This window comes from Tinamus guttatus, unplaced genomic scaffold (assembly GCF_059628265.1).
Source record: "Tinamus guttatus ecotype Peru unplaced genomic scaffold, ASM5962826v1 Tinamus_guttatus_pri_ptg000366l, whole genome shotgun sequence".
Classification (NCBI taxonomy): domain Eukaryota; kingdom Metazoa; phylum Chordata; class Aves; order Tinamiformes; family Tinamidae; genus Tinamus; species Tinamus guttatus.
Genome location: NW_028288900.1, coordinates 543,307 through 560,534, shown reverse-complemented (window position 1 = coordinate 560,534; position 17,228 = coordinate 543,307). Strand labels below are relative to the sequence as shown.

At 45.7% G+C, this 17,228-nt stretch overlaps 1 protein-coding gene across 2 annotated transcripts in view; it reads left to right on the top strand.

Moving 5' to 3' along the window:
• Positions 1–856: 856 nt before the first annotated feature.
• Positions 857–17,228, top strand: part of RSPO3 (R-spondin 3) — a 60,175-nt gene continuing 43,803 nt past the window's right edge. Inside the window, exon 1 of one of the 2 annotated variants that reach the window (XM_010219284.2) lies at positions 857–1,159. In XM_010219284.2, the coding sequence (XP_010217586.1) occupies positions 1,063–1,159 (97 nt within the window). In that variant the 5' untranslated portion in view covers positions 857–1,062. Of the gene's footprint in view, positions 1,160–1,641; positions 1,667–17,228 lie in introns of those variants that run through there. The other variant, XM_088530326.1, reaches the window with a different exon arrangement.

Sequence of the window (17,228 nt, the reverse complement as noted above, 5' to 3'; positions counted from 1 at the left end):
CGGCACCTCCGGGAAGGCCCCCAGTCCCGACGGGGCTCCTGGCCTCGCTCTGCCGCCCCACTCCGGAGGAGCCGCCGGCACAAGCTCTGACCCTGGCACAAGCGAGAGGGACACACTGGGGTCACCCCCCTTCACTCTTCACATCTCCGCTTGCGGGAGAGCAGATTTAGGCGATGCTAGGCGTTGCAAGCGGGATGCTTCACTGCCCCCCTTCTGCAGGGAAAAGCCCGAGAAAAGCGACCCCCCCTCCGCTCGCCAAGCGGGAAGCGGGGAGCGGAGCGGAGCCGCCCGGGAGCTGCGCCCGTCCCGTCCCGTCCCACCCCGTCCCGCGGCGGCGGCGGCGGATGCTCCATGCGCGGCCGGGGTGGAAGCTCTCCCGGGCCGCGGGGAGCCGCGTCCTGTCCGCCTCGCTCCCTCTCTCCTCCCCTCCCTGCTGACCCCGTTTCGCCGCCCCTGGCGCTGCTGCGGCGGGGAAGGGGGGTCCGACGGGGGGGTCCGTCCCACCTGTGGCCGGCGGTGCCCGCGGTGCGGAGCGCGGAGCGGCGTCGGGGCCGGTTCCTCCTCCCGGCGCTGCGCCCGCCCCCGCTCCCTCCTGCGGGCATCCCGCCCGGGCGGCGCGCGCAGGGGCGCGCACGAGCCCCCCGCGCCGCGGGCCGGCGCCCCCGCAAGATGCTGCCGCCCCTCGGGCCCGCATGGACCCCGGCGGCGGCGGCGGCGGCGGCGGCGGCTGCGCGGCTGCTCTGCGCTCGGGACCGCCCCGCGGGCGCTGCGGCAGGTAGCGGCGGCGGCGGCGGCTTGGAAGGGCAATAGGGTAACGCGGAGCCCCGCGGGGGGGCGAGGGGGGGGAAGAAAAAGAAGAAGAAAAAAAAAAGCAAGGAAAAAAAAAAAAAAAAAGGCAAAAGCTACCAACCAAGCCCAGCCGAGCTTTTGGATCTCAGTGCAGGTATTTCTGCTGCCGTGTTCATCCCTTGCCCCCTCCCCCCCATTTTTTTTTTTTGAAAAAAAAGGAAAGAAAAAAAAGAAAGAGAAGGAGAAGAGAAGCCGAACTCTCCAAGGGTTACTATGCAATTGCGACTGATTTCTTGGTTTTTTATCACTTTGAACTTTATGGAATACATTGGCAGCCAGCACGCCTCCAGGGTCCGGCGACAGGGAAGAAGTAAGTGCGAAGAGATTTATACTTTGATAACTTCTGCTTCCTCTTGTTGTGCTGCTCACCTGTTCGGGAGCTCCTTGTGCCCCTGGTGCCTTTGCTAGTGAGGTAGGAGGCAAGTCCCACGCCTGCACGGAGAGGGAACGGATTTGTCGGGAGTTTCATTAAGCTGGAGGATGAAGGCAATTTTTGATATTTTTCTGCTTTTCCCTCTCAACTCACCGGGATGAGCGGACACGGTTCCGGGAAGACTTGCGTGTGGTGCCTTTAATTTTAATGTCTTTTAAGGGGGAGCAACCCTTCTTGGCGCTTTCCACTTTCTAAGGGTAAAGCCCGATGACAGCACAGGTAACTTTTTGCCGTGGTACCTTAACGCCTTTCTCCACCCCCAGTTACCATTTAGCGATTTGGGGGAGGATGGAGAGAGAACATCCCTCCCCCTCGCCCCCGAGGTTTATTCCTCGCTATAGATTAATGCTATAGATTAATTGCACCGCCGAGCGATGCCCAGAGGTGGGTCGGGGGGTCGCGGCACTGCCGGGTCCAGCCTCTGCTCGCGCCGAGTCGCCACGGTGGCCCCGTCCGGGAAGCCCCCGAGTTGCCGGCACTGCCAGGGGGCTGCAGACTCTGATTCTTTCCTTCTGTAGGAGCCCTGGGGTTGAAGGGAGCACTTCTCTCCTGACTTAGGGCAGCCTCGGCAGGCAGGAGGGAGCGGGAGCCCCGCAGGACGGGGCGGGAGGAGTCCCCGGGGCGCTGCCCCGGCACAGGCGATGCGGGAGGCGAGCGGCGAACGACGAGGAGAATCCTGCGGGACCGTCCCCCTGGCCTCGGGCTTCGGCCAGGGAGGAAGGCAGCGCACGGAGCCCCTTGCAAAGCAGTTTGCAGAGAGCTCGCTGCCCAGGTGTGGGGCAGAGGCGCGACATGCGTGTGGGGCTGGTTCCCGATGCAGGCGATGGTTTCACGCGGAGGTCACTGTGGGGTGGCCGCCGGGGAGCTCCGCACGGGTCCGCGGGGACAGAGCCCGTCGCGGGGTCCGACCGCGGGAGGCGACGGGCAGCAGCCCGGTGGCACCGGGACGTGCCCCTTGCTCCGGACTCTCCACCCGCCGCCCTTCCTGGGAGGGGGGAGGCACTTTCGAAACACCCAGTGTGTGGGAAGGGGCTGCTCAGCCCTGTCTTCCTTCCCTGACAGCTGCAGATACGGAGGAAATGTCATAAAACACGGCGGCCTGTGTTTAAACAGCAAGAAATGCATTTGATTATTTCCTCGGGTAGGGCGTACTCTCTATTCTCTTTTTTTTTCTCTATGTATATGTATATATATGTGTGTGTGTATATATATATATATATATATGTATTTGGCCCTCACTGCCTTCCCCTACATAGCATGGTTAGTCTTGAAGACACGATCTGCTTCACCTAAAGTGCCCCTAAAGCGGAGTGGAGTGCAAGAGACCGACCCGGGGGCTCCAGCCCTCCAACCCCCACGACTGCGCGGCGAGGCGGCACTGAGGGCTAAGTAAAACATGTCAGGGCATCCGATTTATTATCCTTGGCAAGGGACAGCTTAGCAGGCTCCATCACTTCCCACCCACTTCTTTCAGCCCTGGCAGTCTCGGGTCCCGAAATTGTGGCTGCCCCGCGTCCCCGCACACCGCACCACTTGCCCCCCGAGGGGGCACCCCGCGACCCCCTCCAGGCGAACGGGCTCGGCCGTGGAGCAGAGAGTCGGGGGTTAGGGGGGCTGTAAGGGGCCGGGGACCCCGCGGGGCGCGGGACCCCGCATGCTCGCGCTTGCTCCGGACCCGCCGTTGGAGCCGCGCACTGGGAGGCGGCGCGGGGCGGGCAGCGAGAGCATCTGGGGCGCGCAGAGCCAAGGGGAGCCGCGATGGGGCCAGCGTGAGGACTAGCGGCGGGACCAGCGCGGGGACCAGCGGCGGGACCAGCGCGGGGACTAGTGCGAGGACTAGCGGCGGGACCAGCGCCGGGCCAGCGGCGACCTCTGCTGTCCTGAGCTGAGCTGCGACGGGCAGCCCGCGGCGGCAGGTGCCGCTGACCCGACCCGCACAGCCGACCCGGCTCGACTCGGCTCTGCCCGGCTTAGCACCGTCTGACTCAGTCCAGCTCTGCTCAGCATCATCCGACTAGGTATGGTCAGGCTTGGTACAGTCGGCTTGGCCTAGCCTGTTCTGGTCCAGCTCGGCTCGGCTCACTGTCATCCGGCTCGACTACACTTGGTTCAGCACCATCTGACTAGGTCTGGTCCAGTTCAGCCCAGTGCAGTACAGCCTGGCTGTGCTTGACTCAGCACCATCTGGCTTGGGCCAGTCAGTCTTGGCTCTGAACGGTCCAACTTGGTATGGTCAAGCTTGGTACAGTCTGGCCCTACTCAGCCCAGTCCAGGCTGGCCCAACTTCGCTCAGTGCTGTCCACCTCTGTCCAGTCCAGCTCAGCTCAGCATGGGCCAACTCAGTATGGTGAGGCTTGGTACAGTCCCACGCAGCTTAGCACAGTCCAGTGCAGCCCGGCCTGGTTCAGCATGGTCTGGCTGGGCACAGTCCTGCCCAGCTCGGCTCGACACGGCCCCGTGCAGTTTGTCAAGCCCCCTGCCAGGACTGCAGAGCTCCTTCACCCTGCGGCTGTGGCGTGTGTGTCTGCACGTGTGTGCGAGCGTGAGGAGAGAGCGCTGCTCCTTCGCGGCTGGCGAGCGCAGCGCTGCTGTGGGGCACGGTGCTGCCTAGGCCCTTTTCAGCACGCCCTTTCCAGCAGGGTGATTTTCAGGCAGCTGAGTTGTTTGAAACGCTGGCTCCAAATTATTCCTTAGGCTGGTACAAAGTCAGGAAGGCAGCGGGTGCTCGCTCACCCTTTTACTATTTCGAAGATAAGCGTGCAGTGGAACAAGAGGCTGAAAAGTCAAAGCTACGAGAGGTCAGGACAGAAATACAGCTCTGTGTTTTTGGCGGTGGAGATAAGTAACCATCAGAACTTCTCACCTACACGTGGTGTAGATCTTCTATGGGTCGAGGTCTTCAAATCATAAAAACTGCTGTAAAACACGCTCTAGCTACTGGTTATTGGGTGCGAAGCAAAAACTACAAAGTGAATGTTTATGAAAGTTACTATAAAAGAGGTTAGAATCACCATTTGTGCTGATTATTTTGGCCTCAAAAACCTATGAATTTCTATTAGCGCGTAGCAACTTAAAAAAACTGACAATGTGATATGATAAGGAAAACATCTGTCAAATTAATCTGTCCATTCCATGGAAGATTTTCTCTGGAGTTTTGTTTCTTTTGCCTCGTTAGTCTCCTTTAAGCACACATCCCATCGTTAGGGAAGCACTTTCAAATTTCTATTCTACTTATGCTTTTTAAAGTACGGTACAAGCTACTTGCCATCGAGCAGTCAGTCATTGAGGCTGTGTTACTTCTTCCCGTAAAACATTCAAGTCCTCATTTTACTCATTACATCGTGGGCTACACATTTGAAAAGAAAAAGTAATAAAGCCTGGACTGCCTAGCTCAGAGCATGCTGGGTCGGACTTACAGCTGGTATAGACCGATATTTCTCCTGCTGATTTATCCCAGCAGAAGGACCCAGTCTTGAAGTAAAAGTCTGATCTGCATTTCTTTCACTCCCCAAGCTCTTACTGAAGTTACTAGTTTATGCACCCTAAATTTCTGCGCCATGGTCTGCTCTAAATGTGTTGCCATCTGTACGGAGGAAAAACTCCTCTGAAGTCACCAACAAAGGGTGAAGTTAGACACTTCTAAGTTAGACAGCTGACGCAAGCAGTGAAAGTGTAAAAGTGAATGCCTGGTTAGAAAGAGTCCGTGGTTTTTTCTGTATGGATAAACCACTTAAGATTAATAAGTTGAGTTGCCTGTTAAGGCCCTACAAGAGAGATTAACATGCTGCGAGTATAGACTGACACAATAATAAACGACAAATTCTTCAGGTCTGCCAGTGAGTACAGTTTACTTAAAAGAGAAGTAGGATTGACTGAACAGTCCTAAAGTATTTGGCTCTGCAGCTCACCACCGATTTTCAGCATTAGTTCAGTACAGACTGACGTTACTAGTGTAAGGTCTTACATCTTTCTCATTTACCTTTTAATTGACAGAAGTGTGGAGTTAATTGAAATGGCTCTGTGAAAGACCTGCAGACCATTTGCTATGGTCCCGTGGAATACCAGTGGGCCACAAAATAAATTTGGGAATCCCTGGAATAAACGAAATTAGAAAATTCTGCACGTGCATTGCAAGCCCTATGTTTAGGAGAGAAGCAGTGAGCAGCAGTCAGCAGGGGCGTGCATTAGTGGAATGGCAATTTGGACTTACGGCTACCATGATGTGCATTATTGGTAGCCCGTCCATACCTGACGTTGGCCTCAGCGCAGCACCACTCGCTCATGCTGCCCAGCCTCTCTTCGTTCAGGCCTCACTGGCGGTCTTGCAGGAGCCGTTCAGGGTTTGCGTGGTACAGCTGGTAATGCAGCATATTCTATACATAAAATAGGTGCCGAGACCTTTCTTTTTTCCTTCTTTCTTTTTTTTTCTTTTTTTTAAAAGAGAGTTAAAATCTGAGTGCAGCAATTTAAAGTTGAAGTTAGACGAGGAAGCAGCCATCAAGTAAGCTGAATCTGTCTTGGGGTGGTATTAATTTATTTTTTGTTTTCTTTCACATTATTTGTTTGTCCCTGATATTTTTTTTTCTGTTATGATTGCATATTTATAATGTCCCCATAAATACTTTCTTGGTGACAAGTGCATCATTTTTTGCAACAAAACTATACTTCTTATTTTTGGATGAGGTCCTGCTCATTTCGAAATGGATCGTGAAATTCCTAACGCAGTCATTAGAAACAAAAACAGCCGTGAAACTGTTTCACCATGTTTTCATAAAACGTAAACACGCTCTGTGACAGAGACAGTTAAAAGAAATAAATATTAGAAAATCAACACTACCTGTTGCTGAAAGCATTACAAATATGGGAATATTCTGCTTTTTTATTTTTAAATAAACATATATGCATGTAGATCTGTGCTTGAAGTGTATCAGTTGTATGTAGGACAATACATATTATTATCCCAAAGTTTTAGCAATTGAAACTGGAAAACATTATAGTCCAGTTCACCTTTTATACTTGAAATCTGAACTGGTGATAATTTCAGATTTGTTTCTTCCATCTGTTGAAGGAATTTCTTATAATATTTTAAAATATATGAAACTGGAAATATATGTATGGTCACAAATTCTCCAAGCCATTGATATAGGATGGTTTATCCAAAAAATGACTCTATTTGTCTTAGCACACTGAACAAATTATTACTATTGTCGTTATCGCAAAGATTTTGGAGCTTGAACCTGCCTCAAGGGAGAAAGTCTCCTTGACTTCACTGGAACACGACAGCACTCTTTTTCTGCAGGACCTCAAGACAAAAATGGAGTTGGAAAGAATTTCAGTGCGCGAGTGCTTGCAAAATCTCATGATCCAAATATGCGAGATACCTATGCAGCAGAAAACAAGGCTCTGCACCTTTCAAAATTGTGATATATAGCCTACTTGGAAGGCAATATTTTTCTTAAACATATGAAAAGAATAGCTATTTTGTACTTGCACCTAGTGTGCCAAATCCATCTGCTGACTGAAGGCAATAAGGTTAACTCCAAGATGAATTTGTTAAGTATTGTTACTAGTGCACCAAGCCTTGGAGATCCTCGGTCTCCTGGAATTCCACTGAAGACAAGGGAAATTATGCTTAGCAAAACTTGAGCTAGGACTTTAAAATCAGCCTTACTCATTACTTGTTCTTTAGGCTGTTTTTTTTTGCCTTACAGTGAATAAACCTAGTGTGCCTCTTTAGCCGGTTATTCACTATGCTGTCGATCGTTTCATATTTAATCACTTATAGACAGTGACTACTGGGAAAATTCATTTGCTAAAACCATGGAGGTTCTTAAGAACTCTTTTCCTCTGCACTAATCAGTCCTGTTTGCTCTTGAAAATAATTTAGAAGTTGTAAAAGCCTGGTGAAAGAGATATCGGCTAATAAAAAAATAATATTTTTGTCTCATTCCTAATTTCAAAGTCTGAACTATTCAGTGTCATTTTGCCAATTTTTTTTTACCAAAATAATTCAGAACAAAGCAATCTTATCAGATGACAAGGCAGCTGAAACAGTATACATTTTACACAAAAGTCTGTCTCTCTACTATTGCCACAAATCATGCCACAGATAAAAATATTCAGAGAATACCTATTTGTGCAAAACAAGTTCTGTTTTTCAAAAAAGAGCAGCAACATTTTTTTTCTCCTACAAATAATTGAATAACTGGGCTTCTCACAACGACGGAATAATTACTTATTAGACACTGTCATAATAAACAGGATGATTCAGCATGGTCCATCAGAATTTATTAATGATTACTTTAATGATATTTTTGTTTTTGTTTTTGTTTTTGTTTTTGTAGTGAACAGTGCAATAGTAATTTTTTTAAAGCAATTTAACTGTGGTTATAGGACAACTGACTAATAAACATTTTCATGTGCTTCAACTTAAAGACAACACTCTGTAGCCCCTGTATTTTTAAGAGGCGTTACTTGCTTGCATGATTAAAAGTAGTATCCACCTAGAAAAGTTGCTACAGAATTTGCAGAACTCCAGTAGTCCCAGCAAAAGTGTAGCAGAGGGGACTGGGGCTGAAAGGCGAGGGACGTGACTGAGCCCGGTGCCTCTGCCTCTGACCACGATGGCACTGACCTCCTGCAGCCGCAGAGCGCCTGCTCGGAGGAGCGCCTTGGTGAGGTACATAAAGGGAGGCATACAGCAATACTTTTAAATGCAATTAAAGGCCCTGGGACAGCTTAACACAGTTCTGGTAGCACATATCTATAAGCATTATCCTTACACACACCTTATTCTGTGTCAGTTCCACATCCTGGTGCAATTTGTGTTTAACCTTCCCCAGTTCTAGATGGGCTTTGAGAAGTTTGGTGTTCCCTGCAAGGCAAAAAAGGCTTGGGGGCACTGCAAAATAAAACAGGAGCTCATTGATGGGTGCTGGAATTGCAATGATGTGTGATTTCTGCAGCTTCCTGTAAAGTGCCACGGCAGGAACAACAAGGCTCAGATACAAGAACAGGACTTAGGTGACTAAGGTGTGACTGGGGCAGGATTTAAACATCAAAGTCCCTAGCTGCGATCCTCAAAGACCTGCTTCATTGCCACTTCCTCTGTGAAATGCAGACGTTTCTCAGATGTTTTCGTGTTTCTAACATGAGACTTGATCTTACTAGTCCGCTGAACATTTGGTGGCGATGGGAGACTTCTGAGCCAAGGTCTCTCCACAAAGACTGAAACTATTTTTAAAGAAACACTGGGTAAAAAAAAAAAAAAAAAGAAAAAAACCCAAATTCTTCCAAAGCTAGCCCAGGACTGCCCACTTGGCAGGCGAGGGCTTGTTCGCATTGGAGGAAACTCATGCACACGCCTGCTCCCTTTTACAGGCCCATTGAGCCCTTGCTTCTTCTGCACGAAGTGGAGCAGATGCGACCAGTTGAGACTACATGCGAGTCCAGAGTATCAAAAGCCAGTTTATCAGAGCAGATTGACATTGGCTAGAGTTGGGACAGATGAAAGAATTAATTTACTTCAGATTTCCATTTTTTACTTTAGCTGTAAAGCTTTGGGAAATATTGAGGGTAGCAAAGCTTCTGCCTCTTTCTTGGTGTGTTGCAAAAGGAAAAAGCAAATCCTATTTTCTTTCATAAAGACTACACTGTTTCGCTAGGCTGCGTACCGGGTACTGTCAAGAGTCAGGTCCTTGCAGTGCTGACCAAGGATACACTACAGCTAGCAAGCATTTGAGATAGATACAGCTTGGCCCCAGAATTTCCTTAAGAAATCTTCCAAAATTCCTTGTTCAGCATGTTATTTTCTGCCAGTCCCTTTTGGAGGCACCTTGCTCTTTCCACATGCTAAAAGACAAGTTGAATGTCTGGCATGTGAACTGTATTTGAGGCATCAACTGAGGGCATTGCTACACCAAGAAGGGACACTCAGAAGGACATAAATCCTCTATCGGTTGCCAGCTCATCCACCCCACTCTCCTCATCTTGGTGGAAAGGGACATTACAGGTAGGACTTGGGCATTTTTTCCTCAGCACCACCTATCCTCAAATACAAGATGAGGTCCCCTTTCAAGGGGAAGGCAGAGGGGAAGGATCCCATGTGAATGTGGGAGCAACCAGCTGGTGTGACAAGATTTCTATTGCATTTCTTCACTAACATTTACAAACATCTACATGAACCAGAGCTACTAAAACCTGACACTTTAATATGTTTACAAAGTTTATGTGTGTTATCAGCACATGCAATACTCCCCAAAGGATTTATTACAGGTTCCTTTAGCAACAACATTTTTTATTCATAATAGCTCAACTGGTCAGAGAGAGGAAAACAGCCAGTTTCTTTGGAGCATGCCTCCCACGCACGCTTGCCTCTCTTGCATTGCTTATTCAGAAAGATTACAAAAGCCAGCATTGGCAAGTGTTTCATGATGATGCCTGTATCCTTTACTAAATGTTCATAATTAATTTCACTACCCTTTTTTTTATGCCACTCAATAAGGAGTTGCACTTTATTTTGCTTTTCTGTTTCATTGCTGGATATACTATTATCGCTCCAAAATAGAAGCAAGTGGGGTAAAAGGATATTTATTTAGCATGAGAGTTAGAAGATGTAAGTGCATGTATTTAGTACATACATGGAGATGAAGATTCTGGAAAGAGATTAACCCAGAACTGAAAAAAAATCAACTGAGATGAGACCATCTTACTATGGACACCGTGTGTGCTAACTGCATATGGAGGATTATGGTAAAATCTAATAGACCAGACCTTGATGGTGGGAAAGATTAATATATTACATAGTTTCCTGTCTTACAGAAAATACATTCCATTTTGCATATTTGTCACACATTTGTCATTTCTGTTCAAGTTTTACAAAGAGTTGAGCAATTAATGATTTTCAGGGTTAAGAGTATATTAAAACTGAACATAAGAGTTCTGCATGAGTGTGTATGTAGCTTGTGCCATGTCCCAGACAGACATTCTTAAGACCAAATCTCTTGGTTATGGTTGCTAAAAACATCTTAAATGGTTTATTTGAGTTATTCCCCCCCTTCCATTGAGGGGAAGCTTCAAGGAAATAAGAATTTAACCAACATAATTCAATTGTGAATGATTATCAGCAACAGGGCATTCATATTGCTGTTTGGGCCATATATTGCTTTGTAAGATAATTCTGAAATAATTTTGAGTAATAGATAAAAAAAAAAGTCTCCTGTACAGACTGTGGACAAAAGTGTGCTGCCCTCTGCCTGTTGGAATCATATCTTTCTTTCATTTATATTGAATAGCTATGGCAAATAATACGGGATAACTCATGCTCACAACCTGCAAAATTAGTATTTTGACATAGGATGAGATTTTAGACCTCAAATTTTAGATTTGAGATAGGATGAGAGTGCTTATTCTCTTTCACAACTGGGTACCACAGTCTTTCATTTGACTGATTTATGGAGATACAAATTAGATCTGAAAACTCTAGCTTCTTATGAATGTATGTCCTAAAATGACTAAGGCATTACCTTACTAAGTCTAAGTTAAGTACGTTTCAGGAAATAATGCTGGCCATTATTTCCTGATATGGTCATATATATTATACTTGTGCAATCTCTTAAAGCTCAAAGTGGTCTTAATCCCTCCTGTGAAAATTATAGAGAAGATTTCAAGGTGGCTTGCCTTTATAACTTTTCTTCATATTAGTGTTCGATGCCCTGATGAACACAGGTTTTCTTGGGATTTATTGCAGTCAGAAGCATTGAGTGTGGAGAGACAGGAGAGCGAGGACTTATTCCTACTTGTGAGGACGTGGCTGACCAAAAAGCCAACTGCAGGCTGCACCCTTTCAAGACGAGGACAAGCTGCTGAGGGCTTCTTTCTGAAATAACAAAATTCCCAAGCCTCCCTGTGAGCAGGGAAGTTCATTTCTTCCTCAGTGAATCACAGCTGAGTCCAGATAAAATAGATTAATCAAAAGCGTTGTATTCTCCTGCATTTCCATGTTTCACTGATTATGCAAAAAAGGCCATAGCTACCACTAAAATACCATGGAACATGACAAAAATCAATTCATAATCCTTTCTGAAGGCTTGTATAATTTGTTGAAAAATAAGTTATTCATCTATGGAACTTCCTGACCGAGCCTTCAATCCTGGTTTCTTAGCTTCTGTGGTTACTGTTGTATGCATGAAAAAGGGCCTTTTTTTTTTTTTTTTCCCCTCATTTGGGAGTTTGCAGAGGCCTTGGACATGTTTTGGCCAAGACATCAGCCACAGAAACTACAGAAATGCCTATAAGGGGGCTTATTCAGCACCACTCACTGACTCTCAGGTTTCTCCTTGAATCAGATAAGCCTACAGCTGGAGTCCTAGGGCTGGAAAAAATTATTTACACTGTGTATGACTGTGATCTGCTGAAAAGATCTTTCTCACTATAAGCATATATAGCATTTGACAAAAGTGTCAGCAAATCGTATACCTACAAAAAAATAGAGGAATGATGTCAATGACGACCACCCTTTGCAAACATTACCAAAATTCATAATTTTGACAGAAAATATATGTATATATGTTCATGTATTTAGTCATCTCTTTCTCTCCCTCTACCTCCATACACATTGTCTCTATATACAGTCACACACACACACACACACATATATATATACACACAAGTGCACATACACACAAGCAAGAATTAAAGGCTTTGTCTTGTTCTGAAATCATTTTCACTTTGAAATTGTCTTAACATGCAGGTAAAAAGGGCTGCTGACAACTCTAAACACAAGTGGCTTTGTTTCAAGCCAAAGAAAACCCTTTGGTCTGCCTGAACATTTCACTTCTTCTCCCACTCTCTTTAAGATCTGATGGTCACTGAACTTGAAGAAAGAAAAACTGTTATCTGCAGAAGTCTAATCAAAAACTAAATTAAATAATCCTTTTCTATCTTTGTTGAGCCTGGGATGCTAAAAACCACACCAGAAAGTTCTTGCTATATGGAACCTTACTTTTTTGGTTGCGTATAGATGAATCCCTTCTTGCTTTTCATAAGGCATTTATCACTAGGGTGGAATCTTTAGTCTAGTCAGTGGAGGAGAAAAACAATCTTACTTAGGATGGACTCTGGCTGCAGAAATCTGCAATGCTAAAGAAGAAGTCTTCACTTTTCCCAGCGATAACCCAGCAGCCTTTCCATTAATGTTACTAGAGGGGGTATGTTTTTGTGTTTAATTGTGTATACACATTAGTGCATGGGCTGAAGGAACAGCAGGAAGCATTAATATTCCTGTCTTTTAGTAGAGAACAGAAATGTCATGATCACAAGGCACATGCCAGATTAACATGAGATTTTCAATTAGGGTCTCTGCATTGTTTTTAATGGGAGATGGCTGAGGCAGAATAAACATCTCACAAAGATTAAGGGACTGATTCTGCTTTTAGCTACTGCTTGTGCCAGAAAGCAAACAACTTTCATAGCTTTGCAGTATAAAATTTGCATGTGCTCAGAATCCAGCCCAGATGTTTATACGGGCCATTAAAAAAAGTGCATGATAGTTGGTGGGGGATTTTTCTTCTCTCTCACCAATAAAAGGAGAAGCAGTGCAATGCACTTCCTTTAGAGAAGTGCTGGTAAAGGTCATAAGGCTATTCTAACCATTTTTGCGAGAAAAGAGCTGCAATTTGCCATTCAAAAGTGTGGGAGGGATACTTGTGCTGTTTCCCTCTTGCTAGGCCTTTTCATCCAGCCCAGCACACCATAGTTACAAGCTTTCTCCTACTCTGCTACCGCCTTGGTTACCACTAGCAAGCTTCCTTGTTCCCTATCTTTTTATATATACTGAACTTGGGCATTATTTCTCAAAGTAGTAACTGAAGCAGTTTATAAGAACATATAACCAAAGCTAGCTAAATAAGTAAGTATGGGGACAGACATGAGAGGCCACACGTTCTAATGAGAAGTGGCTGCACTAGAATGGGAATAGGTAGAGGAATTCCTAGACAAACTCCATTTGCTTACCTGACAAAATGCAGTCATGGTCCATGTCTTCCTCACTATCCATGATATGTCTGGATTCAACTCAAGCCTCCCAGAAACAAGAGCTAGCAAGTGAACATAGCGATCCAGAACAGGCACAGTGGAAATAAAATGTGACAGTGCTATGTAGACTACAGGTAGGGTAATGTGTCTTTTCTCATGAATTTCTTAAATTCACTTTCTCAAATGGTCTCATCTCCCTGTCGCTTACCGCTCTGCCTTAGCCTCACCCAGAAGATTACCACATGTTGTTTCATACTTATTAGCACCTACAAGCAAGTTTCCTTCTCAGTAAACTTTACCCTTTTGATGCCAAGCCACAAGTTACTGGAACTCGTGGTTCTGGGCCCTGGGCTTTGGGGAGAAATGGAGGAAAGAGAAATGATGCCCTTGAGCTGTGGTGTGATAACTTGATGATGGCAGTGGGTTTCCTGGTGTAGGAAATGAAACAGTGAGTGGCTTCTTCTCTTCACAAAGCCACTTTGTAAAAACAAGCTATGAATCTCTGCACATACAGAAAGAAGTGAGTTCTTGCAGCATTTGTCAGCTACAGCCTGGTAAAAGTAAGGAGGAAGTTGAAAAAGTTTGCATACTCTAATAGAGTTCATAGACTGAAGTCTATCAAATCCAAGAGCAGTGAGGGTACAGCTTGAAAAGCAGTGAGCTATTCTGCATGTGTTGAGGAAAACATGACCAGGGCAGTTAACCAGCCTCATCAAAATATTCACCCCATTTGTCTACTGCTCTCCAAGAATCAGAGCAGAGCCTTCCAGGGACTAGGGGAAAAAGTTTACTGACTGCAGATCTATGTTGGGAGGATAAGTCTTCTCCTCAAAAGGTTTTATGTCTCTATGATTTTGCCAGGGAGTGCCACAAAACATTTGGATGCCAGAAGATCTAGTTTCACTCAGTGCAGGTCTTTGTGGTCTTTGCGGTGCTCTTACAAAACTCTCCTCAGCTGCAGAGCAGCATGGTGCCGCAGGAGGCACTAGCCCCTGGTTCATCAGCAGAATGGCGGTGTGTACTGTTGCCTGTTGCACTCTATAAGCAATTTCCAGCTTTCATAATGTCTGACTCTCCTAAATGTCCATATGCCAAGCCTGTTCTCCAAAACATTTAATTCCTCAAAGCTCTGCACGTTCTATTCCGTCTTGTGACAGCCGTTGAATAATTTCTACAAAAGGAAATAACTACTCCTCCTCTTGGCTTGCTATGGAGTAGTAGCACCCCCCCTCCCCATATATTCACTGTAAGTGGATTTACAGAGTTAGTCTGACAGTTTCTGAAACAGAAAACCTCTAGTTAACAACAGAGCCCAAGCGTCACTTTCTCCATAGGCGGGCCAGAGTTTCTTGCTTCTCTTTAAGATGGACTCCCTCCGATGATGTGGGGAGAGTGGAGATACCACTCCCCGCCCAGCCGCTGGCCTCTTGCTGAGATAGCTATCAAGACTGCCAGTTCTTCTAGAGGATTTTACAATGTGGACAGCTTCAAGCAAACATCAGATGAAAGCAATTTTGAGTTTAAACCAAGCAGGGCTAGATTTGCTTTGGTGATTTATTGGTGCAAGTCATCAGCTCCTATTACCTATTTCTTGAGCCATCTAATTCTTTGGCTTCCAGCCACTTTTAGGGCCTGATTCTGTTCCTGTTGGAGTTAATGGGAGGGTTTGTCACTGATTTCAATAGTAGGCCTTTAACTTTCCAACTTTCTGACTATGGAGGCTTGAAGTGCTTCCAGGTTTCCATCATAGTCTGGTTCTCCTTTTTTAAGTAAATTGGACATTAACAGATTGCCTGGGCCCACACCTCTGGATATAGGAAAGCTATAGATCTGATTCAGCTCTCACTCACACATCGGCTTTATACTTCAGTGGAGTTACTCCTGATTTATACTGGCAGCAGAACGAGGTTCAGTGTTACTTATGCCTGGGTCATTGCCAGCACAACGCTGGGAGAATTCAAATCACTTGTTATCCCCTGCACCTCTCAATCACAGCATATACATATATATATACAATATGAATATATTAGAATCATCTGGACTCTTTTGTTATTCACCATTGCAATGACTTCAAATTCAAATTTTAAAGTTGAAATAACAAAAAGGAAAAAAGAGTCAGAAGGGAGCCAGCTGCAAGGGTACTCACAATTTTCATCAGTCTACAGGACACTCTTAATAACATATTTTACTACTTTGTAGTGAACTTTCTTTGCTTCTGCCATAAATATATTGCCTATGCTGTAAATGAATAGTTTGCAAGCTCAGTAAAGTTAATATAGAAAAATAAATCTTAACTACCTAATGTCAGGTCAAAAATATAAATCTTATCTAATATGCCAGGTCAGAGGAAAGAATACTTTTAGTTGAAAATAGCAAATACTTTCCAGTGCAGAGTAGTGACTTATTTTTCTCTTCAAAAAAATATGCTGCCCCTAACAAGATGAGTTGAACAGTCTCCTTTTAGAATCTCCAAAAGAAAAATAAACACATAGAGCAGAGTTAATTTATAAAATGCTCCAAAGTTTATCTTGGCAGAATTGTTTTAGGCAGTGAGATCTCTCTGCCTCTCACATGCGTGCACACACACATGCACACATCTAGTAAATACTACAGAAAATTTCTATGTCTGGATGAACCCGTAGATCTGTGTTCAGGCAAAACTCCTATTTAAAAACCAGTGACTGTGTTTCCAAAGCAAGACCATGAGCCTGTAAACTCTTTTTGTGTTAGCACAGACCTGATGCATCACGCTGGGGCTTGATGTGTCTCACGATGCCTCCTGTGCTGTGTCCTCTTACCATGACCGACACACCTGCCAGCTGTGCAGCAGCGATGCCTCCTTCTCCTCTTCCCTCGCCAGGGCCCCACTTGCCCAGCACAGCTGGATAGCATGGGAATCTCTCAGGCAGCTCTCTCTTGCTCCCTGCTTGTTTCCTCTGTGCTCACTGCTGCCCAAGTGTCTTGCTCCTCCTTCGCACCTCCTTCACACACATCTCCTACATCAAAGCCAGGATGACTTTAGAGGCTGCAGATGCAAAAACCCCTGATTCAGTCTCACAGGCTTAGCTTTACTCTCAGGCCTGGTCCATAGCCATCAGTCAGCTTGTGATCAGGAGCAGTAATAGTGAGGGTCTTTGCAGGCCCTGCCTCTACTGGCCAAGAGACTCCCCATTGAGGAGCTCAATGCAGCCAACAGCTCTGTCCTATCTAGACACCCCAAACACTTCTGCTTTTCTCTGTTTCTTGCAGAAGCCTCTGGCCTTTCAGGTTGTTTATTTACCTCAGGATCTTCAAAACAAGCAGCACTTCTCTCAAGATTAGCAAGAATAAAGGCAACTTTATGAGGCTGAAGCAGAGCCATGGTTTTCCACACAGCCTAATGTGAGGACAACCCTTTGGAAGGGCTCTTGCTCAGTGCTATCCCATTACCAAACACTAGCCCTCACATATTCAAACCCAGAAGAAGAACTCAATGAGGAGTGGTTTTCTTTTCTATTTCCTTTTTTTTTTTTTTTTTTCTGTTGGGAAACTGCCAATAATTTCCAGTATTTGTTCTGACAACTGTTCTACTGTAAATATTTAGAAGAATCCATTAGAGATTAAACAAAGTGTAAGTAACTGCTCCTACATGATAGCTCTTATTAATGTTTGAAGCAATAGGCACCATACAAACTCGTAGGAAGTCTACCTCTGCACTGCTTGAGGGAAGGACAAGACAGAAGGCAGCAGCCAGAACACAGTGTAACTTGAGAGTCAGTGTGTTATCATTATAAATAATCAGGGCAGAGACAGCGTTCTGCAAAGCGTGCACCATGCTTGCAAATCTTCTCGACAGCAGCGGGCAGACCATGCAAAAAGGATCCTGATCAGTGTATTTTACATGCTCTATATCAAGCTGTAATACGTGGCAGCA